The sequence below is a fragment of the Fistularia commersonii genome, chromosome 1, assembly GCF_037954325.1.
Source record: "Fistularia commersonii isolate RoL2024-O1a breed Wild chromosome 1, RoL_Fcom_v1.0, whole genome shotgun sequence".
Taxonomy (NCBI): Eukaryota; Metazoa; Chordata; class Actinopteri; order Syngnathiformes; family Fistulariidae; genus Fistularia; species Fistularia commersonii.
In genome coordinates this window covers 26741862-26766077 of record NC_141284.1, presented here as the reverse complement: position 1 = coordinate 26766077, position 24216 = coordinate 26741862, and the positions used below count along the sequence as shown (strand labels likewise).

The following is a 24216-nucleotide window of genomic DNA, read 5'->3' as shown; positions in this document are numbered from 1 at the left end:
TGCAAAATACTTGGGAGTGTAAAACCCTCCGGAGATTTGCAGCTATTGAGATGTGTGTTTGAACGGTACGAGAAAATGTGTAAACACAATTCAATTGTAAAAATGCGAAGACTTAGTTTGACATTTGCTCGGACATTTGCTCCTCCGGATCTTAGAGATGGTGAAATAAAGAACAGCTGTACCTTCACTATTTTGATCTGTTGTTCGAGAGGCAAAGTCGAACCCTTCAAGACGTCCAGTTCCTTTTCCTTGTCTGATATCCACGAGGAAAAATCTTCAAACCTCGACCCAAACCGATCCCACTGGATTTTCATTTCCTCCACGGTCTGAACACTGGATCATTAAAAAAAAACATAGACGGACAAAGTTTGCAGGTTAATACAAACCTATAAGCAGTACCTTTTGCTCGCTCTAAGCCAGGGGTGGGCAATTATTTTGACTGGCGGGCCACATTTCTTATTTGATTTTTATATGCGGGCCACCTGGGTGTAAATTGTAATATGAACAAAATTAAAATTGCAATTTAAAAATTTTTAATTTTTTGACACTTAATTTTAACTTTAAAATCATTGCTGATCATATACACGTATATACATGTACTGATAGTATTTTGTATAAAATCATCCACACAAAATTAAACGAAAGGAAAAAATCGGGTGTTTGTAAATTCAATATTGATTAAAAATATTCAAAGAAAATAGCTTGGCGGGCCGGATAAAAAAGCAAAACGGGCCGCATGTGGCCCGCGGGCCGTAAAATGCCCAGGTCTACTCTAAGCGATCTCAGGTAAAACTGTTCTCAGTTCTACTACCTCAGTGGTGGAACAAACTCCCAGAAGCAACAAGACTAGCATCATCTCTCTCAACCTTCAAGAAACAGGTAAAAACGTTTCTCTTTCAGGACTTTTTACTGTGCTGGTGCCCCAGATCAAGTTGGCAGCAAGTTAGGCTATGCATTGTGTGTGTGTGTGTGTGTGTGTGTGTGTGTGTGTGTGTGTCTGTCAAAAAAAAAACAACAAAAAAAACCCTCACTAACCCAAGCTTACTGTCTTGTATATTTCCTGTTCCATCGTGTATTTGCAAGTGTATTTGCAGTCCCTATGTCCTCTATTGTAAGTCGCTTTGGATAAAAGTGTCTGCCAAATGCAATGTAATGTAATGTAATGTAATGTATGGCTTCATGCCTGGACAGAGTACTACAGATGCAGTATTAGCCTTTAGAATGCTAATAGAAAAGTACAGAGAAGGCCAGAGGGAGCTGCGTTGTGTTTTTGGAGACCTTGAAAAAGCGTAAGACAGGGTGCCAAGAGAGGAACTCTGGTATTGTGTGAGGAAGTCTGGAGTAGCAGAGAAGTATGTTAGAATGGTGCAGGACATGTATGCTAGCTGTAAAACAGTGGTGAGGTGTGCTGTTCCAGTTGTAGTTCTACTTATCATTCGGTATCTTACTCTTTTTTGAGGCCGGCTTCGACTTTGTCGACCTGCTCGGTGAGGGAGCGGGCCTGCAGCGACAGCAGGGTCTTGTTCTTCGGACCCAGCTGGATTTCGGTCGCTCTTCTCATCAAGGTATTCATATGCGAGGCCTCCGCTTCGCACTGCTTCAGCAACACCTGTTTACCAACACGGAAAAATATTACTTTACCAGCCGAAGGTACTGGGCCGATGACGGAAACCAGGTGGACAAACATCTCCTACCTTGGCCTGCTCCAGTTCCACAACCAGGCTCTCCGGGCAGCTGAAGTTCAGGTCTCGGTCCATCGTCGAGCGCGCCTTATTCACAAACTGGAGTACCGCCTCCTGCTGGCTGTCAAACTCCTGCCAGGCTGCAAGCGTGACCTTCAAACAACACCCCAAGCCACATTGACTTCATCGATAATTTGCGGCGCTTAATTAGGACAACCTATAAAACAAACACCGTTGGTCTCAGCGGGGAAGAAGGTCATCGTAATGTTCGTTATCTAATTCTGGATTCAGTTCTTTCATGATTGGAACCCAAAGGGCATCATACAGGCTCATGATGCTACGATTTTAGAAATGCAAGCCTATTAACAGTAGCGGGAGAGCTAATTTTTTCTTTGGGGGGGGGCTAACGAGCTTCAAGCCGCTAAAATATTTATCCCCGTCACATCGGACCGATGTAATGACAAGGAAATTCTGTGTCCGTTCAACTCCGCCACCGGTTTTAGTGCGCAGCAGGAAGCCCAAGATAGCTATCGGCTAGCCGGTGCAGCTAGCATCGAGGTGCGCTCAATAGCCCGGAAATTACAGTAGCTGGATTTCAGCAGCTGCTGGGACATCACATCTTTTTTTTTTTATGCGTGTAATTCATCCTTTCTGGCCAAAAACGAAGAAAAAAATGTATTCAAAGCGCTCTCATTAGCATTTAGCGTCATTTCCAGACTATTTACGGACGGCTTAAACAACGATGCGCCTGATTTATGTTTTTTTTTTGGGAGGCTAACGAGCTTCACAACAGCAAAAATTTTAGCTTCGTCACATCGGACCCATGAAATTATCGTGAAATTCTGAGGCCGGTCAATTCCGACACCAAGGAACACGACTTTAATGGTTTTAGTGCGCAGGAGGACGACCAAGATAGCGATTAGCCGGAGCAGGACAGAGCAGGGACATAGCAGTTATTATTCATCTTTTTTATCAGCTGTGTTTGGAAAAAAAACATTTGAAGTACGTATTTGTGGAGGTTACCTGTAATTAAAAGTTTTTAAAAAAATGTTTGGCGCCTATACAGGACTGTCTCAGAAAATTAGAATATTGTGATATAGTTTTTTATCTTCTGTAATGCAATTACAAAAACAAAAAAAAAAACGTACATTCTGGGTTTATTACAAATCAACTGAAATATTGCAAGCCTTTTATTATTTCAATTTGCTGATTATGGCTTACATCTTGAGAAAATGCAAAAAAACGATCTCAAAATATTAGAATATCATGAAACACGTCATCTTTGTTTTTTTAATTATATTACAGAAGATAATGAACTTCATCACAATATTCTAATTTTCTGAGACAGTCCTGTACATTTACACAAATTGATTTAGTTATTCTTAGCCGGTGTGGCTTATATTCAGGTGCACTCAATAGTCTGGAAATTACGGTACATGCAGTAATAAGTGAAATAAAAACATGAAATGATAAAGAATATTTAGACAAAGGAATATTTTGATAAGGAGGGATTATTTGATAACTTTTTGATTGATTTGGAATTGATTTAATTCCACGACCTGGTTGTTTAACATGCAAGAATGTTTCCAATAAACATTAAAACATCACTTTTCAGGTTTTATTATTATTTTCATATATTATTTTCAACATAAAGAGAAAGAAAATGGCAATGATAAAAATAAAATAAATCAAAAAAACAATCAGCAGGAATGAGCTGAGACCAACAAGGATAAATAAAAAGACGACAGAGTTACCGCGAGACACGAGTGAACGGTAGTGAGGTTGCAGTTGCACAGATGAGCCTCTTATACACAAAGAAATCGTACAAATCGGAGCAGCATGTTGCAGAGAATGTCACAAAACATGTATTTCTTCACTTTGTAGACACTGATAACTTGCCGTTCCTCTGAGCAACATTTATAACTTGAGCATTTCAAAAATGCTGCTGACTGCTAGCGCCCGGCGGCTCACTTAACGCTAGCCTTGCTATCGTCACCCACCTCCAGGCTTTGCTCCTGTGAATCCATGTTTTGCTCCATTTTGCTGAGTGTGTTCTCTAAGCTGTGCAGGTCCTGCTGTAGAGTCTCACCCACGCCCTCTTCAGCCTGGAGCTGCTGGCCTCTGGTGATCAACTGCTGGACGTCCTTCCTCTTCAGCTTAAGCCGTTTAAGAAGTTGCTGGGCGAAGAGCGAGCGAAATTAGGTTTCGCCTTGAGACAAGAACCTTGAATATTAAAGTAGCTACAAGCTGTACCTGGTGAACAAGCAGTAGTTGTTGAGCTTCTCTTACAGTCGGACAGTCCAGAATTCTGGAGACCTCTGCTTGAGCTTCTTTTTGTGCCTGAACAAGATCATCTAGAGTGGATTGCACTTCCTCCCTAAACTGCACGCAGTCCCCCACAGCCAGAAGCATCTTCTCAGCCTAGGGAATCCAGCAGAGAAACATCTTATTGGAGCCATCTCCTTCTTTCGGACGCTACCCACGGTTTGTAACCATAGGTCAGGGTACATTTAGAGCTTCGCCTTCTGGCTCAGCTCCTTCTTCGCCATCACGGACCGGTACGGGGTCGGCATTACTGCAGACGCCGCACCGATCCGCCTGGCCATCTCCCGCTTCATTGTTCCCTCACTCGTGAACAAGACCCCGAGATACATGAACTCTTCTGCTCGTGGCAGGACCTCTTGCCCGACCCGGAGGGTCCAGTCCACCCATTTCGGTTGAGAACCGCGGTTTGGGATTCGGAGTTGATGATCCTCCAGTGAGAGCTGGAGATCATGGACTGATGAAGCCAACAGAACCACATCATCTGCAAATGTCTGAATTTTAAGGATGGCTCATTGGGGCAAACGGGGTTTACAGATGTTCTACCACCCCTTACTGATCTACTTGGCCTGTCAATGGCTCCTATCAATTGTGATTGTCCTTCAGATTTGGGCTTCAGTCCACTCAAGGTGATTCTTTCAGGTCGAGGGAGAACTGGTTAACTGCAGACTACCGTCCGCATTGCACGGGGCGGCTTGTTAAACGAGGTACAACTTCACCCACCTCGAAGAGGGAGGCGAGAAGACCCTTGAAATCAGAGGAGAGCTTGCTGAGTGCGCTCCCTTGCCTCTGGGCATCGCTGTCAGTGCTGATCTCAATCAGCGTGCCCATACGAGTTTTCAGCCAGCCAAGATTGCCCTCCTGTTGCTCGGCATCATTCCTCAGTTCCTGCACAACAACAACAACAACAACAACAACAAAATGTGGGCCGAGCAGCATTATAATGGAGAATACCTGTAACGTCTGTTGAGGCGCATTTTGTAATAACGGTGCATTTTGTAATAAACGTCCAAAATGTATTAACTTTTTCATTTCATTTTGTAATAAAGCCGCATTTTGTAATAAACTGCCGCATTTTGTAATAAACTGCCCCAACACATTTTGTGATAAATTGTGCCGCATCATGTAATAAGTTATTACATTTTGAGAAGATTATTACAAAATGCACTTGCAACTTTTTTATTCTCTAGGAAATGTAATAACATGGAATTTATAGAATATTCTCTGTTAATGCAACCTTTGAATCGTGTACTGATAGTAATTGCTAAGTACTGCTACTAGGCTAATACAGTGATACTAATGATAGGCCTAGCTTTTACAAATACTTTTAAGTAAAATAGAATACAATTAACAAACTTATGGTTTAGAATTGTTATTACATAATGCACCATGTTATTACATTTCCTAGAGAATAAAAAAAGTTGCATGTGCATTTTGTAATAATCTTCTCAAAATGTAATAACTTATTACACAATGCGGCAAAATTTATTACAAAACGCGTTGGGGCAGTCTGTTACAAAATACGGCTTTATTACAAAACGAAATGAAAAAGTTATTACATTTTGGACGTTTATAACAAAATTCACTGTTATTACAAAATGCGGCTCAACAGCCATCTCATCTCCTCCGTCACAAATCTGTTGCCGGGATCACAACAAACGGGATTATTGACGTGCAGTTGGACTCACCATGATGGTGGCCTTCACCTGGCCGTACTTTCTAGGGTCACTGGCCCGGTTTCTGAGCAGCCTCAGTTGGCTCTCTTTCGATATGAGCCAGCAGGACAGCTCAGCGTATCTGCGTCACGCAATATAGGATATGAGGAATGGGTGACAGCGATTCAAATCAGGGATGGAAGAGTTTTATTGCCTTAATGCCGCTTAAAATAAACGCATTTTGTTTAATCGTTTAACTTGTGAACAATAATTTATCTTCTGTAGAAAAAAATAGACTCTACCTGGTGCCGTACTCCTTCCATTTATCCGGGTGCTGCATTAGCTTCTGGTGGATGTTTTCAATTTCCTCGTGGACCTCAGACAAATCCTTTCTGGCCGTCTCCAGGGTGCGGTGAGCCGGGTCGTCCTCGGAAAGTTTCTGACAGAGCTCCTCTATAAGCTGCAGCCTCTTCTCACAGATGGACTGAGGACCCTTTTCCCTGAAGAAGGCCTGAAGCCGGATACAATCCAACAACGGGGTTAAAAGCGTGAGCAGCAAAACAATGTTTTAACAGATTTCCTTTTGCAAATTTGGTTACATGCTGGACACTACTGCAACTCCCTCCTTGCCGGTGCCCCAACGGTGACCATCAGGCCTCTGGAGCTTATTCAGAAAGTAGGCTGCTTGGTGTTCAACAATCCCAAATTGTCCCAAACAACTCCCCTTCTTATGTCCCTACACTGGCTTCCAGTAGTCCCTGGTGGTCGTCTACCAGGCGGTGAATGGGACAGTTCCGTCTTATCCCCAGGTTACGGTCAAGCAACAAGTCCCTACCCGTCCCCTTCGATCTGCCACCTCGAGGCAACCGTCCACCCCATCTCTCAGAGCCCCCGAGTGCCGATGGAACCGGTCTCGGCTCCTCTCGGTCTCGGCTCCTCAGTGGTGGAACGAACTCCCGAAAAAGGTCAGAACAGCGGGGTTGCGTAAGCTGGAAAACATACCTCTTCACCAAGCACTACCCTACTCATCGCACTAAGCCCTCAACCCCCCTGCAAACAAAAAAGATGAAATGACTGTATGTGTATACATGGTTCTGAGACGGCTATTTGGTCGATTGGTCACTTCTGACTTCAGACTACTGCTACTTTGGATCTTCGGTGACTGGACTCCATTTCTTGTAAGTCGCTTTGGATAAAAGCGTCTGCCAAATGACTGTAGTGTGATGTGATGTAATGAATTAGCAGTCAAATAACCAGAATTTCCAGTATCAGCCTGAAAAAAGGAAACTTTTTTTTTCTCCCCCAAACAGTGCCTGCAACACGGCTGATAAAAAAGATGAATAATAAATAACACAAGGAAGAGTCCATTCATTTTCTATCCAAGCTTTGTCCTATTCTGGCCTATCACTACCTTGGTCCTCCTCAAAACCATACGGCAGCACCATCGCTCTGGATCACAGATGCTCGCAGCGAGAGGTAAAGACTGCAGAGAGGAGAGCCAGATCCAGCAAACCATCTACCACCGTAGAGTCCACAGAAGAGCTGCCTCCATCACCAAGGACCACGCCTAACCCCAACATGGACCGCTCACTCCCTTACCCTCCGACCGGAGGTACAGGAATGTGAAACATAGCACAAAACGTTTAAAAAACTCCTTCTACCCGACTGCCATCGGACTCCGAAACAGCTGACACTCATTCTTCTTGCACATGCAGAAAAACATAGATGACTGCCATCGTGGGCTGCATCACCAGAGGCCAGGAGAAGGAGTACAGGAGCGTGGTGGACAGGTTTGTGGAGTGGTGTGGACTGAACCACCTGCAGCTCAATGTGTCTAAGACAAAGGAGCTGGTGGTGGATTTCAGGAAAGAAAGGACCCACCTGAACCCGGTCACCATCAGGGGTACAGAAGTGGACATTGTGGACACCTACAAGTACCTGGGTGTCCACTTGGACAATAAACTGGACTGGACTTTGAACACCAATGCCATCTTTAAGAAGGGTCAGAGCCGCCTGTTCTTCCTCAGGAGGCTCAGATCTTTCAACGTCTGCAGGACCATGCTGCAGATGTTCTACCACTCGGTGGTGTCCAGCGCCATCTTCTACGCTGTTGTGTGCTGGGGCAGCAGGATCAAGACAGCTGATGCTAACCGACTCAACAAGCTCATCAGGAGAGCTGGATCTGTCCTGGGAGTGGAGCTGGAGTCTGAAGGAGAAGCTGAGGAAGCTCCTAAGCATCATGGATCAGCATCATCACCCCCTGCATGCCACACTGACATCCCGTAAGAGGTCTTTCAGTTGGAGATTGATACCACCAAGGAGCTCCACTGAACGCCTCAGGAGGTCTTTCCTACCTGAGGCTACCAGACTTTTTAATTCCTCTTCCTTCAGCCGTAGGGAATCTTCAAATCTTTGCACTTTTCAAGACCTTAAAACACTTTATAGCCTTGACTTGACACTTTATGGTTTTATTTGTATTTCTTATTCCCCCTTCCTTTTTTTTTACTGTTTATACAATTTCCTACTATTATTTATTATTGTTATGTTTTATTTGAAACTCTGGCACAACAATTTCCTTGGGGATAAATAAAGTTCTTCTTATTCTTATGTAAAGCCTCCTGCCCATTGAAACTGCACTCGTCCTTGAACCTGCACTTTGTGAGTTGCAAACCAAGCAAAGTAGGAATTTCACCCTACAGGGAAACAAATTTCTCCATGCGACAAATAACGCTTCGAATCTTTCATCTTAAAGAAACGAGACGGTATACATTTAACCGCGAAGATCTTTTTTTAGTATTTGGAAAGGATGATGCTGAATGAAATCACAGTTGCATTGATTCTAGTTATTTTTGGACGGAGGAAGTCAACATCTGCCCACGGTGGTACAAGGCGCCGAATTTTATTCCCCACGATCGATACGGGGAAAAACAGCCTCACCCTGTGCTCCTTGATGAGCCTTTCGCTCCCGACGCTAGCCAGATGGCGGTTCTCCCTGGTCACTTCCGCCTGGCACTCCTGCATCGACGCCACCAGCTTGGTCCGCTCGGCCTCCACTTTCAGACGGAGGAGATGGAACGGGGAATCCGTCTGGACGTCCTGGGAGGCGACAAGCAAATATACGGTTGGAATACATTGGAATCGTGAAAATGGATGGACTTCATTCACCCGCTCTTTCGTCGTGATGTCTGGACATCGACCAGAAACACATGTATTTCTATACGAAAAAGAAATGCTGGGCTATTATCAGAAATGGACTGATTTCGTCGAGCGAAAAAAGTACATATTAGCCAAAAATCCGGCCAATTCAACAGTATAAGTCATTTCTTCAACATTTTAATAAATAGGCAAAAAAAAAAACTCAATGAGATCATTTTTTTAAAGAAGAGTATTATCTATCTAGCGACCGTGATTCAGAAGAAAATGAATAAAAAAAAAGAAGAAATAGTGAAGAAAACTGAAATTCTAAAGTGAAAGTTAGTTTTAATTTTATAATCATCATAAGTCTATTGTAATGTTATTTTTAATTTCATAATCATCATAAGTCTATTGTAATGTTAAGTTAGTTTTAATTTCATGCTCAGTTGTCATGCGCAGTTTGTTTTAATAATCATCATAAGTTTATTGTAATGTTAAGTTCATTGTAATTTAATAAGCATCATAAGTTTGTCATGTTAACTTTATTTTAATTTAATGATAATCATAAGTTTTTTTAATGTTAATTTAATTTAAATTTAATGATCATTATAAGGTCATTGTAATGTTAAGTTAGTTTTAATTTCATAATCATCATAAGATTTTCATGCTAAGTTTATTTTAATAATCATCATAAGATTATAGTAATGTTAAGTTCATTTTAATTTAATAAGCATCATAAGTTTGTCACGTTAAGTTTATTTTAATTTCATAATCATCGTAAGTCTATTGTAATGTTTTATTAGTTTTAATTTCATAATCATCATAAGTTTGTCATGCCGAGTTTATTTTGATAATCATCATAAGTTTATTGTAATGTTAAGTTAATTTTCATTTAATAATCATAAGTTTGTCATGTTAAGTTTATTTTAATTTAATAATCATCATAAGTTTATTGTAATGTTAAGTTAATTTTCATTTAATAATCATAAGTTTGTCATGTTAAGTTTATTTTAATTTAATAATCATCATAAGTTTATTGTAATGTTAAGTTAATTTTCATTTAATAATCATAAGTTTGTCATGTTAAGTTTATTTTAATTTAATAATCATCATAAATTTGTTGAAATGTTAAATTCATTTTAATTTTAATTTTGATGTCCCTTCCATGACTAATATACTTTTTTTTCCTATATCAATGTGCTTATTTTGTGATTTTTTGGGGGGGTGTTGGAACAAATTAATGTGTTTTCTGTTACTTTAAATAGGGAAAACTCATTTCAGATATAAAAAAAAAACACATATGAACCCACTCCCTCCCAGATTTAATAAATTCATATCTTAAGGAACCAGCTGTGTATCTTCTTTTGTAATCCCTATTTTTTTTTCGAAAAAAGTGAGCACACAATCCTGCCCTTTAAATTTCACCATCCGGATTCGGCGGAGCTTTAACTGTCACTGCCGACGGAACCGACCTTCCACTGTTTGTGCAGTTTTCTGACAGTTTCTTGCAGCGCCTGCTGCTCCTGCTCGGGCAAGATGTCCGTCAGCTCGTCACAAGCCTTCAGGAATGCATTCAGGACTCGCTGGTCCAGCTGACCGAAGAACTCCTGCAGGGGCACCAAAGGTTTCACACTTTACAGGGTTTCATTTTGATACCTCAGGATTTTAGATCATTGGGGTTGCAGAACGAGGAAGCGGGAAGGTGTTAAACTACTTTACGTGTGTTGCAAAAACTTCCAGAATCATAGAAACACGGGACAAGATGTGAAAATGTCCGTCGTGCCAGAAGATGGTTTGCACTTACATGAGGTTAAGATTGAGAGCAAAATGACACACTACCAGAGAAGATATAAATCCATCAAGTTACCTGAAGTGTGTCTTATCTTAACTTTAATTAAGTTTCCAATTCGTTTAAAAAAACGTCGGGTTCTGAATGTCCCTGGGTTGAGACGAAGTAGCCCCTAGCTTAGCAACAGCCCGGTCGCCAAGGCCTCCGTTTACTTTGGGTCAGAAATAGTTGAATTTGATCACTGGCGTTTATTTTACTCATCTACGAGACACGTTTAACCGTTATCTTTACGTTCACGTGGACAAGACAGTAAATTCGAGCAAAAAAAACACGCCATGAAAACATTAATCAGTTAGTATGTTTAAGCTAGCGCCGGTTGCACAAGCTAGCTTGCTAACCTCGCTATCGACACTCACTGAGGCGACTACACATATGAAACAAGGAATATAAAAACAGGAAAAAACCTTAGCTTTCCCTGCTTTAAAAACCGAAGACTGACGCTGTTGCATATTCCTCGCTGTCAAACATTAGATAAAACCTGTTTAACTTCTTTGTGCTTTATAAAACCAGATACAAAACAGAAGCGTTATTCTGTTCTTATTGCACCCAAAATGCTAAATTCAGTGAAACCAATTAAAAAATGAAATATAATTATATACCAGAGTTGATGTAACAGGAGTATAGAACATTGTGAGTGCGGTACGAGACCTAGTACATGTTCTACTTTGTCACTTTTTTTACCGTATGTTTTTTTATCAGCTCCTCGGGGTTGCCTCTTTCCGTCAGACAGTTCTCGGCCATTTTAAGAACCTTCTCCAGTTCTATCCGTGACTCATCGAACCTCTTCATGAGGCTGCTGTTTGCCTCCATGCGCTTTCTCCACTCTGTGGATTCCCTAATCATGCCCTAAAAAACACGGAGATTCAAATATTTAAGTTAAAAGAAAAGTATGGAAACACCAAGTCATAACACAAGACATAGATAAACATCCGTAATCTGTGCGTCCGGAAATCCCCGTCTCACTGGTTGACCTCGAACCCTCTTAGATGAGAAGTCATAAAATATGGATTCCAACAATTGCAATGAGTAATGAGCAACAAACCGATCAAAATGATGCCCCATTTAGATGGTGACAAAAATATGATTTCTTACTTTGTAAAATTTGGGAGCAACGGGCAGCTTTTTTCATCTTTGCTGGGAATTTTGGCAAATCGGACCCAAAACTCCAAGCAGAAAGCAACATTTTGGAGTGTGTCGACCACATGGATAATTCTTGTCTGAATCTTCTTATCTTGGCAATTGGACTTGAATTTCCTCACTTGAAGACGTTCCAACCCTCGTCTGGGAGGCTTCTTTAGTTCTGATGACCGGTGGGGAGTTTCCAAAATTTTGGTGAGTCCAGGTTATGGTGGCTTGTTGTGTACATGAAAGAGTTGATCGGCAGAAACGAGGTCTCAGGAGGTTGTTCGTCGGGACAAAATAGCCATTTTTGTGGGATGTAAGACGCTGAGTGAAACCTGTTGGAACTCATGGACTGAGGCTCGTGTGGAAGCTACCAGGGTCTGGTTCTGGGGTTGAATCTTTCCTGGTAGTTTGGAGGGTGCAGAAGGTCCTGGTCCATGAGTGCAAATCCATCTTGGTATTGGCATTGTACATTTCGGCATTGAAAGGTATTGTCTGAGGCCCTCCTCCTTTGTTCAGAGATTTTTTTTTTTTCTATTTGGACACAGTTGATGGGCAGAAACGAGATCTAAGGGGGTTGTTGTGCTACTGGGGGCATCGACGGTTGGAAAAAGGGCATTATGGCGCATTCCTGGTTCGATTCCAGGCTCCTCCTCGTGTTGTTGAGCAAGACACTGAACCCCGAACTGCAGCACTAGATGGCTGCTCATGGTTCATCCAAGATGGGTTAAATGCAGAGAGTAAATTCCCGCAACGGATTAATAAAGACCATAAGAGCCACTGTGATTGCGTCCAATGAGATCCATTGTAATGAACGACACCCCTATTAGCATAACAACCCCTTTAGAACTAGTGTCCATTTACACAAGTCACCATAACCTTGACCCACCAAAAACCCTGCCAGTTATATTTGGAAACTCCCCACCGGTCATTGGAACTGAAGAACCCTCTCGGATGATGATTGAAACTTCTTCAAGTGAAGAAATTCAAGTCCGGTTGCCAAGACAAGAAGATTTCGACGTGACTACACCATGACCTGGATGACGGAGAGCCTCCACAGACACGAGCACATAGATACCGATTCGTTGTGCTCAGCTGAAGAGCAAGAGAGAAAACAACGTTGCAATGGAGCCGTTATTCGGTCGTAGTCCGGGGAAAACAAGGACCGATAAATTTCCCGCAAGGCAGCCTTATAAATGTAAACATTTACCGTATTTTTCGGACTATAAGTCGCAGTTTTTTTTCATAGTTTGGCCGGGGGTGCGACTTTTACTCTGGAGCGACTTATGTGTGAAATAATTGAGCTCTCTTGCTCTGATGTGTGTGTCTTTAATAGAACATTGATCGTCACACACACACGCCAACCAATCGAAATTCAGCGGGGGCGGGTCATGGCAGAAGTGCGCTGTGAAAAAAAGAAGCTACCAGCGACTTCTGTACCTATGAAAATTGATCATTTCAACATTCGCGCTAACTTCTAAAAACAACTGAGAAGGGCTGAACAAAAATGGCACCGAAAAGAAAATCTGATTCTGCAGGTTGCAAGCTGGAAGTGGTGAAATATGCAGCCGGAAACGGCGATCGAGCAGCAGAGAAAGTTTGAAGTTAGTGAGAAACTTGTGAGGGACTGGCGAAAAGCGGAGGTTACTCTTACTGAAATGAAGAAAACTAAGAAAGCTAATCGGGTGCTAAAAGCTAGCTAGCCACGGCTAGAGGAGCGAGTTCACACTTGGGTGCTTGAACAAGGTGCTGCCGGGAGAGGCTTGTCAACAGGACGGTTGCGTCTTCACACCCAGGTAGTTGCCAAGGAGATGAATATAAGTGACTTTGCGGGAGGACCTTCCTGGTGTTACCGCTTCATGCAACGCAATCGCCTCTCTATCAGAGCAAGGACGCCGTCCTGTCGGGATCCAGAAAGGCTGGAATAATTGGAACTGGAGCGCTGACTCTGACGTAGCGACGTAGCGGTAGATGAGGAAGCGGCGCATTGTTTACCTTCGGAGTTGTTCAGAAGTGACACCGAAGAAGATTTCGTTGGATTTAGTGATTAAGAGTGACTCAGATTGTTTGATTGTAGCATGTGCTACATGCTATCGTTATTTGAATGACTCTTACCGTAATATGTTACGTTAGCATAGCCTAGCAGGCACGTTCTCGGTTCGTTGTTTATGCGTCATATAGGCTATACTTGTTCAGCCTGTTGTTCTCTGTTCTATTTTCATTTTAAATCGCCTTTCAAGATGAAATGTCTATTCTTGGTGCTGGATTTTATAAATAAATTTCCCCCCCAAAAAAATGCGACTTATACTCCAGTGCGACTTATATATGTTTTTTTCGTTCTTTATTATGCATTTTTGGCTGGTGCGATTTATAATCCTTAGCGACGTATAGTCCGAAAAATACGGTAATAGAAATGTAGTAAGCCATGATGTCAACCTGTGAGGAGGCCTGGAGGTCGGCCACTCTTTTCTGCAGGAGACTCATATCCATGTGCTGCAGAGTTTTGCTGCTGTTCATTATCTTCTGAATGGTTTGGTGATTTCTTTCGATGACGGTGAGACACTTCTTACAGCTATGCGTGAAGGTCGCAAGCTCCTGCGGGATTCAACGATGTCACCTTCATCAAATTTTCAATATGTATCGCCCCATTAAAAGGGGCGTCGTCGAATCTTCCATCATTTTCACCTGGCACTTCTGTTTGAAATCCACAGGTCCCTCTGAGTCGGCCGAGCTGGTGATGTGGCTGGCCTTCTCCAGCGCCTGGTAGAACCCGGTGATGTTCTTCTCCATCTCTTCAAGTGGAGGTAGGAGAGACTGAGACTCCCTCAGCAGAGGCAAGCAGCGTTCCCTGACCTGCTCAGACCAAAACATGGTGATCACGGTCAGCGGAATCATATCTATTCTGTCATAAAAAAGCAGTTTATCTGACAAAAAAGCGTGAGATCCTTCATTTATCTTGGCTGGTTTCACAGCGTTGAACAGCAGTGACAATGCAGTCGCCATATTGTTACACTGAAGATAAGCATCATTTCAACAAACTGAGCTACACGCTAACCTGTGCACGTACAGATGCGAAGCTTTAAGGCAGGGGTACGACTTCAGTCAAACCTTGAAGCTTGCTATTTGATACTCTTACGATAATCAACAAAAAGAATATACATTAGAGAGAATACAAAGAATATACAGCTCCGGTTGGGCGGCTCGTTCAGCCGACGGCTCGTACCCCATCGCTATTATCCCACTGTTTATGGTCGTATCCTTGTTCTCATTTTGGTTTTCTATTTTCACCCTTGCTATTTTTTTGTTCCAGTCAGTATTCAATTCTTATCCCATCTTAACCCATGCAGTTTTTTCCATTCTGTTAATTATTCTGTCTATTTATTTGTGTCTTTTTTTTAACTATCTTTTAATTGTGTCTTTTATCTATACTTATACTTTTATTATTTAGATTTTTTTTTGGTTTATTTTTGTTTTATTAAGTCTTTATTGGGGTTAGAATCTCTTCATATTGCAGGCTCAGTGTCCACGATGCATTGCCGCATTTAAACAGGGAGAATTTAAACAGGTGAGGCAGGAGAGGCCGTGCCTCACCTGCCAATTTTGGAAAGAAGAAGAAATATAAAATGAAAAAAGGATTACATGTTTATATTTATCAGTGATTTTCACCTTACCAGTTTATTTTTGTCATTCTATTTCTGTTTTTATCCTTGTCATTTTGGTTGTCCATTCTCACCCTTGCAGTTGTTATTTCATTCGGTTGTCTAATTTTTATCCGTGTTTGTTGTTCATTTTGCTGTCTATATTTGTGGACGTCTTTTGCTATCTTTTAACCGTCTCTTATTGTGCGAACATTGTGCGACGGAAAACCAGATAAACCGGTTAGCTGTTAGCCGTCCGACGTCAGTTAGGCCGACACGTATCGCCAGGGACACCCGTGGTCGATAGAATTTTCGCTGTGAAATTCATCACAACACACACAGAAAAAGGATGTCGAAATACAACGGACTTCCGGACAAACCTTGCTAAGCTGCTCTTTAACGGAGGCCATCACTGCGGTCATATGTGAAACCTCCTCTTGTGTGGTGTCTTTGGTCAACAGCTGAGCGCTACGACTCGCCGCCTTGCAAGCCGCCTCCATCGCCGGTACTTTGTGCTTGATCTCCTAAGAGCGTGCGGAGTATCAGTATTTATTGTGAATGAAAGTTGGACCGAAACGTAGGACGAGCTCACGTTCGGTTTTACCTCGACGTCTTGAACGAAGGCTCTGACGTTCAGGAAAGAAACTTGGATGGGCGCGTTCATCTTCTCGTTGGTTGCATCCATAAACATTTTGAGTACGTTGATTCCTTCTTGGTAGTCTTGCCTCAGTTTATCAACCTCATCCGCCCGAGCATACTGCCGTCAAAGCAAAAGAGACGGCCGTCAGCTTCGGTCGGACCGCCGCCGTGCCGACGACTTCGGTTCACTCACGTATTTGACTTTGACAAAAAGCTCCCTCCATCTCCCGTTCAGCAGAAGAAGTTGCTGTTTTAGATCCCGTGAGACCGTGTCGTCGCAGGTCTCGATGAGGAAGTTCCCGGCGTCGTTCATGTCCATATGCTGCTGTATCCAGTGAGATAGATTCCTGAAGAAATCCTAAAATGACAAAAAGAAAATCAAAGGTACGTCCAACCCGAAGGTTTGGAGGAACTTAAAAGATCGATCTTTTCCTTTCAGTTTTTCCATATCCTCTCTCAGTACATCCAGAAATCTTTTCTTTGGTCTTCCTCTAGACCAGGAGTCCCAAATCCCTGGTCCCTGGACCGGTACCGGTCTCCTTTTCATTAGACCTTCCAGATCTTATTTTAAAAAACGACTGTTACCAGCGGGAGAAGGGGGCAGGTAGGTCAATTCCGAGAGGTTTTATTCACAGCACAAAATCTTAAACAATCCACCAAAACTCAGGAGAATTCAATGGCAAACAAACTAACAGTTTCACAGGAGCAGCTTTTTCTCACTATTTAAATTGTTTAGTTCTGGTTGTGTATTTTTCACCCTTACTGTTCCTTTATGTTGCCTATTATTATCCCCAATGTTGCTTCTGCTGTCGAATAAATCATGGATGTCTTGCTCGCGTCTGTCCCTCTATTTATATTCATTTTTAGACATTATAACTGTAATGGGGCTCAATAAAGTTTATCTTATCTTGACAGAGCTCTAAACACAAGCGAGACCGAACCAAGAATGGGGAAAATACAGTCCAAGTTAAATAGGCCACGGATTGAAATTCACTTCAGATGGGGAATGTGGAGCTTCCAGGTGGAGAGCTTCATCCGATGATCGGGCCAATGACTTGACGGGGGAAACGGATCTGATTGACGATTGCTGGGGTGAGGCTGGAGAAGGATTTCGTGGATTTCTGCGTTTACAGCCACCAAAACAAGACTACAGAGTAGACGTAACCTAATTGGACATCATTTATGCATAACCATATCACACCTGGGCAGTTTGCTTGTTTTTTAATTTTAATTTTAATTTTAATTTTAATTTTAATTTCAATTTTAATTCATTTTGTTTTTTTATTGTTTCTTTTTTTAAACATTTATTAATTTTATTTTTTTTATTATTTTATTTTTTTGAGGTGTGGCATGGCGCAGAAGGTAAAGCAATCATCTTCGGAACCGAGCGTTCCCGGTTCGATTCCAGGCTCCTCCTAGTGTGTCGAAGTGTTGTTGAGCAAAACACTGAACCCCTAACGCACAGATGTCAAACTCACGGCCCGCGGGCCAAATCCTGCACGCCGTGATATTTCATTCCGATATTGCCGATATTTTGCAAGCACCATTAATACTACAAGTATTTTTTGACGGACTTGGAGCGTCACATCTACGTCAACACTTGCATTTCTCTCTAAACCTAACAAAAATAAAAGGGGAGTTAGTATTTTGTATATTTCTGTTTTCTAAAAGAGAAATCGTGTTCCTCCGATGAAAAAAAAATTGAAAAAAGATTTGACGCTTCTCCAGGTTCGTCAAAAAAGGGAATGTGTTGCTTATAGAGCCATGAAAAATAAATGCAGCTAATTTCCCTTAAAGTTTAATGTTGTTGTTTCTTGGCAAAAACATAAGATCAAGTTTCTTGCTTAGACTAGAGAACAGAAAGAGCAGAAAAGATATACGTTTCTTTTTTGTGCTTTTTTTCGAGCTAACACTACAGATTGAACCATAAGAAATCGTTCCAACTGGGATTTATTGAATGTTTGATAATATTTTAATAGGCAATAATGTAAAAGCTTTGTTAGTTTCAGGGTCAATATATGGAATAAGTTCATCTCAATATGTTTGTCAATAAACTCCAGCCCTCAACTTGTACCAATATTTAAATTTTGGACCACTGTGTATTTGAGTGGACGGGGTGCTACTCGTGGTTCATCCAGAGAATTAATTTAGTTAAATTATTCTTATCCGGCCCGCCAAACTATTTTGTTTGAATATTTTATGAAGTATTATCAAGCATTTTTTCTTTGTGTTTAATTTAGTATGGATGATTACATTCAAAATAATGTGGGTCCATTTATACGATCATTGACCATTTTGAAGTTGAAATAAAATGCCGAAAAAAAAATCAATTTTTTCAATTGCAATTTTCATTTTGTTTAATTTACATGATACTTAATTGGCCCGTGCATAAAAATTAACCAAGAAATGTGGCCTATCCTTGTGTTCCTATCCTTGTTGTCATCTTGGTTGTCTATTTTCACCCTTGCTGTATTTTTTTTGTCTATTCTTATCCTTCACGATGTTGTCGTTTCTGCTGTCTATTTATTTTTGGATGTCTTCTCCGATCTTCTTCTTGTCTCTCTATTTGTATTTATACTCATATTTATTTATACTAGGACTTGTAAGGCTGCTGGGACAAAAGAATTTCCCCATTGGGGATCAATGAAGTTTATCTTATCTTAGCTTAGCTTAGCTTATCTTATTTGTATTCAGATTAAATATTGTGAAGTGACTGAAGCTTTTTTTTATTATCTAATAAATTATGTCTTTATAAATATTTCATTGAGGGCCATACAGTATTTTTAACATATAATAAATTAAATATATCTTAATTTTAACGCAACCACTGGTGCTGCATGGTTTTGTTCGAAATGTCGCTTTATATTTGACCGTTTCATCAATGCAATTTTATCATAGCGCAGATCCTGCTCTCGCCACAAATGCAAATTTGCAATGTACGTTAATTTTCGCCATCTTTTCCGTGACATGTGTCAAAGCGGTTATGGCTATCTGATAATATCGATTTCTTCACCTTTACAATAACCCGGACGCGCTGGGAATTTCTGTTTACTTTAAAACGGCACGGCATTATGAAGAAATATCACAAGTTGCGATTGTACTTACGCGTTTGGCATTCTCTGACTGGTTGAGCATCTGTTCAGCATCTTCTAGCCAAGCCTGCAGAGCCGCCACCGTGCCGCTGTACTTTTCCCAGTTAGAGATCACCTCCTCCAGCATGCTCCGGACGCTCCGCACCTCCAAGGCCAGGTTCTTCCACTGAGCCGTGGCGTCGCCGATGAACTTATTCACACCTTCGGCTTCATCGACTGCAAACGTCAATGGAGTCAGATTAAGCCATCTTATGGTTTTAGTCGTCCGATGTTAGGCCATGCTACGGGATTGACTCAGAAAATTAGAATACAGTGATCCCTCGCTATAACGCGGTTTACTTTTCACGGTTTCGCTACTTCACGGATTTGCATCGTGCTTTGTGTTCTGCATTCTGATTGGCTAAAAAGTCACTCCGCTTCTTCTCTACCTGTGCGTCAATAACATTGCAGTTTAATATGTGCACGTACGTAAAACAGCTTGCAAAATTTACATTACGTACGTGCAAATTCTCTTGCAATTTCGAGTTTCTCTAAAACCCATAATGTTGACAAAACGCTCTGGAGCGACAAAAGCACCTGCGGCAGGAAGATGCTATCTATCGCAGGTAAAGTTAAAGTTCTGGACATGCTAAGGGAAGGTAAAAGCTATGCGGCTGTAGGTCGAAATTACGGAATTAATAAATCTTCCGTTCCTTCCATAAAGAAGAAAGAAAAAAACATAAGGACGAAAGCAGCAATGTATAATAGAGTATTTAATTGTATAATAATTCTAAAAAGAAATAAAGGTTTCTACTTCACGGATTTTGCCTATCACGGGTTCTTTTTGGAACGTAACCCCCGCAAAAAACAAGGGTTTACTGTATTGTGATAAAGTTCTTTATCTTCTGTAATGCAATTACAAAAAACAAAAATGTCATACATTCTGGATTCATCACAAATCGACGACTTTAATGGTTTTAGTGCGCAAGAGGACGACCAAGATAGCGATTAGCTGGAGCAGGACAAAGCGGGGATGGAAAATGGATGGATGAATGGATTTTTCCTTTTTCATCAGCTGTGTTTGGAAAAAAAACATTTGCAAAATGTATTTGTGGTGGTTACCGGTAATTAAAAGTTAAAAAAAAAAATGTTTTTGTAAATATCTCATGTTACAACGTGGACGCCTGCGGTGTATAGATAAGTGCAGCCTACACAGGGTTGTCTCCGAAAATTAGAATATTGTGATAAAGTTCTTTATCTTCTGTAATGCAATTAAAAAAAAACAAAAATATCATACATTCTGGATTCATCAAAAAACAACTGAAATACTGCAGCCTTTTATAAGAATAAGAACAACTTTATTTATCCCGAAGAAAATTGTTGTGCCAGAGTTTCAAATAAAACATAACAATAATAAATACTAGTAGGAAGCAGGGAGAATAAGAAATACAAATAAAACTATAAAGTGTCAAAGTCAAGGCTATAAAGTGTTTTAAGGTCTTAAAAAGTACAAAGATTTGAATATTTCTTTCGGCTGAAGGAAGCGGAATTTTATCATTTTAATTTTATCATTTTAATATTTTTTAATATTTCTTTTTTTCTTTTATTTATATTATAGAATTTTATCATTTTAATATTGCTGATTATGTCTTACTTCTTAAGAAAACTCAAAAATCCTATCTCAAAATATTAGAATATCATGAAAAAGTTTTTTGTTTTTTTTTTCATTGCATTACAGAAGATACAGAACTTTATCACAATATTCTAATTTTCTGAGACGGTCCTGTATATAGCATTCAAGCTAGCGTGGTTCAGTTCCTCATGCAAAAATGGAATTATCACATATTTTAATTTTCAGATGTTATATTGGAAAAGCAAAGTGCATCCGCAGGTTTTTGCAGAATTAAAAGCCTCAAGAACCAAGCAAATGTCGGCGTATTAAAGGTTATCAGACTGCTTTTGGACTTACCCTTGTTACAGGTTTTAGACCCTGTAACATGAAATCAATGAAATGACCATTTACCACAAGTCCACACACACTTTGAGAATCTAACTTTTAAATCACACGTCATGTTAAGACAGAGAAAGCCTTACTTGAGCTGTCGGATTTGATATAAACCTCAGCCGCTTGCTTGAGGGCAGCGTAGATGATCTCGTACTGCTCAAAGAATCTGTGGCCTTCGATGAAAGTCTGGGATTGAAGAACAAATGTGAAAACAAAGCGGAATAAACGCGGCAACAGAGTGACTCTGCAAAAAAAAAAAAAAAAATGCAAACTCACGAGGTAGCTCTGCAGCAAAAGTTCCACCGAGTCACGCCGGCCGTATTTAATTATCCAGGATTTCAGCTTCGACTCGGCAAACATGAGAAACGCCATCAGTCGATACTTGATTTCCCAATATTCCAGTTTGATCAAATGGGCGTGCGACGACGTTGACACAAAATTGAACCTGAAAATCAGATCGACGGCTCATTCGTTTGTGTTTGAGGTTTTCAAATTTTAAGCGTCTAAATGCAAGTATAATTATGATGTAATAATCTAATGCACATCGTGATGATAGTGATGGTGAGGTGGGAAAGATGGCGTCGCTAGAATTTCAACACTTACTGACGTTCAAGGATGATCTATTACATGTAGTATTATTATAGTTGCAAAAAAGAAATAGAAAACTAGGACCAGGTACAAATATATATTCTGTAATGTGACTTTTTGTGCTGTAATACCAGCGAGTCCAGGGGTCGGCACTGCGGCTCCGAGTGGCTTGGGAAAATAAATGATAAATATTTAATTGAAGTGTATTTTATTTGTGTCAGTTCCTTTTTTTTAACTTTTAGTTCTAAGTTGGAAGATTATTGCGATCTTGAAATATTAAAATAAAATTATATTTATTATTTTTCGACGCTCAAAATGAACGTCAGACTAAGCCGGTATACCAGTAAAGTCCCGATTTGCAGATGCTGTGCGCAGAAGTTCAGGAGCAAAAGTCCCATAAACCAGGTAAAATAAATATTTTTGAAGATATTTTCCAAATATCTATTTTTATTGTTTACTGACACAGTGATTTTTTCCCGATTTATTTTTAAAATTCAGGTCAAGGACCCCTGAACCAGCCCAGGGGTCGGCAACACCCAAAGAGCCGTTTGGACCCGGTTTCCTTGGAAAAGAAAACACTGGGAGCCGCAATTACTTTTTGACGTCTAAAATAAAGGTACCGCTGTATATATTGCTTTTTATTACCTTTACACTTTGTATAAACAAGTGTGAAGTGTGTTGCTTCTGAAATTTACAAAGTATTACGGAGAATATTACATTTTATTTTTGTAATGAACTCATTTTGAGCTTTGGGCTTTCAGAGCGTGTAGCGGAGCCTTGACCTGAATTTTAAAAATAAATCGGGAAAAAAAATCACTGTGTCAGCAAACAATAAAAAATAAATATTTGCAAAATAGCTTCATAAATAATTATTCTACCTGGTTTATGGGACTTCTGGGACTTCACAGCATCTGCAAATCGGGACTTTACTGGTATACCGGCTGAGTGTGACGTTTATTTTGAGCGACGAAAAATAATGAATATAATCTTATTTTAATATTTCAAGATCACAATAATCTTTCAACTTAGAACTAAAAGTTAAAAAAAGGAACTGACACTTCCGGGCCTTTACCGGCCCAGGGTAAAGATCTTGGAACCCCAAAAACCACGAGAAATCCACATCCACGCCCGTTTTTACCACCTAAAACACAAATGTTCAACACCGCCTGCCTCAATGGCAACCAACCACCAACAACTTTCAGCGTAAGGAGAAAACCGCACACGTAAAGTCGACTGCCACTTTAAATGCACTCCTTCTTGCACCTTTTGCACTAAAACATCTTACTGCACCGCCACTGTTCCATTGCAATGTTCATATTGATATCTATAATCATATTTATAATTATGTTTACACTCTTCCTATCAGCACAAATGCACTGCGGACAGCCAAGTAGGAATTTCACTGTACAGGGTTTTTGCACTAAACGCTTGAAAGGTTAAATGGATAGAAAAGATCTTACCGTTCGGCCATGTCTTGAAGCTGCTCGGGCGGGACGGGGACCCCGTTCACGGATCTGTCCCTGTGGATCTGCTGAAAGGGCTGCCTGTGCGATTCCAGGTTTTTCAAAACCTCCTGAAATCGAGAAAAAACAAGCACGAGCGATCAATCGCCCGCGACGGACCGACCCCGGCGTTCAACGCGGCGTCGCGATTCCGAGGCGTGACGCCGTCACCTTGTGCTGCTCTAGTTTTCTGTGAAGAATATTGGCTGTTTCGTCATGAGCGAGCTGGATGGGGATGTCCTCCCTCAGAGCCATCTCTGCCCTGTGAAGCCAGGCTCCGATCACCCCCAGAGGGCCCGGGAGGGACTTGTCCAGATGGATATGCCAGTCCAGCAGCTGCAATTGACATCCGATGAGAAAAACGCCCACCAGAAGCTGGACCCTATCACAGAGGAAGCTATGCAGATCATAACATGTGGCGATGATCACAAACAATGAGGATAAAAACTTCCATGCCCGGTCTAGACGGGCCGTCCGGGGAGAGGACAAAGCCCCGTCTGTTTCAATCCCCTCCCTTTCAACAAACTCTTACTCAAAGGACTGAACTTTCACCGGCAGACAGGGATTCTAGTGGATTTTGCTGCAATTTTCGAGCAAGGAAATACAATAATATATCACTGAAATATGAAAAACAGCAAAAAAGATCCTCGGAGACTCTGCTGACCCGCCTGCAAAACTCAGGGGAGAGTGTAGGACAGCTCATGATATATTTATTATGTAAATGCAGAGCAAGTTTACAATATGCACAGTGCTGTAAATTGATTTATATATACATATATATTATTTTATTTTTTATTCCTTTTTTATGTATGTATACATACATATATATATGATTCTTTAATGCTCACAATTGGCCCAAATATATATATAAATATATCTATATCTATCTATCTATCTATATCTATATATATAGATAGATAGATAGATAGATAGATAGATAGATAGATAGATAGATAGATAGATAGATAGATAGATAGATAGATAATTTTTATTTGTATTTTTAGGATT

The 24216-nt window shown here is 40.8% G+C and overlaps 1 protein-coding gene across 1 annotated transcript in view; it reads right to left on the bottom strand.

Moving 5' to 3' along the window:
- Positions 1-24216, bottom strand: part of syne1b (spectrin repeat containing, nuclear envelope 1b) — a 170857-nt gene that overhangs the window by 120268 nt on the left and 26373 nt on the right. Inside the window, exons 12-32 of the mRNA XM_086157463.1 lie at positions 23380-23544; positions 23167-23279; positions 21395-21563; positions 21208-21304; positions 19148-19350; positions 16236-16400; positions 16008-16160; positions 15784-15927; positions 14451-14618; positions 14202-14360; positions 11325-11489; positions 10267-10401; positions 8597-8755; positions 5962-6170; positions 5693-5801; positions 4728-4892; positions 3936-4103; positions 3683-3859; positions 1695-1835; positions 1449-1609; positions 183-333 (exon numbers count right to left, since the gene is read on the bottom strand). Coding sequence (XP_086013589.1) covers positions 183-333; positions 1449-1609; positions 1695-1835; positions 3683-3859; positions 3936-4103; positions 4728-4892; positions 5693-5801; positions 5962-6170; positions 8597-8755; positions 10267-10401; positions 11325-11489; positions 14202-14360; positions 14451-14618; positions 15784-15927; positions 16008-16160; positions 16236-16400; positions 19148-19350; positions 21208-21304; positions 21395-21563; positions 23167-23279; positions 23380-23544 — 3276 coding nt within the window. The remainder of the gene's footprint in view (positions 1-182; positions 334-1448; positions 1610-1694; positions 1836-3682; positions 3860-3935; positions 4104-4727; positions 4893-5692; positions 5802-5961; positions 6171-8596; positions 8756-10266; positions 10402-11324; positions 11490-14201; positions 14361-14450; positions 14619-15783; positions 15928-16007; positions 16161-16235; positions 16401-19147; positions 19351-21207; positions 21305-21394; positions 21564-23166; positions 23280-23379; positions 23545-24216) is intronic.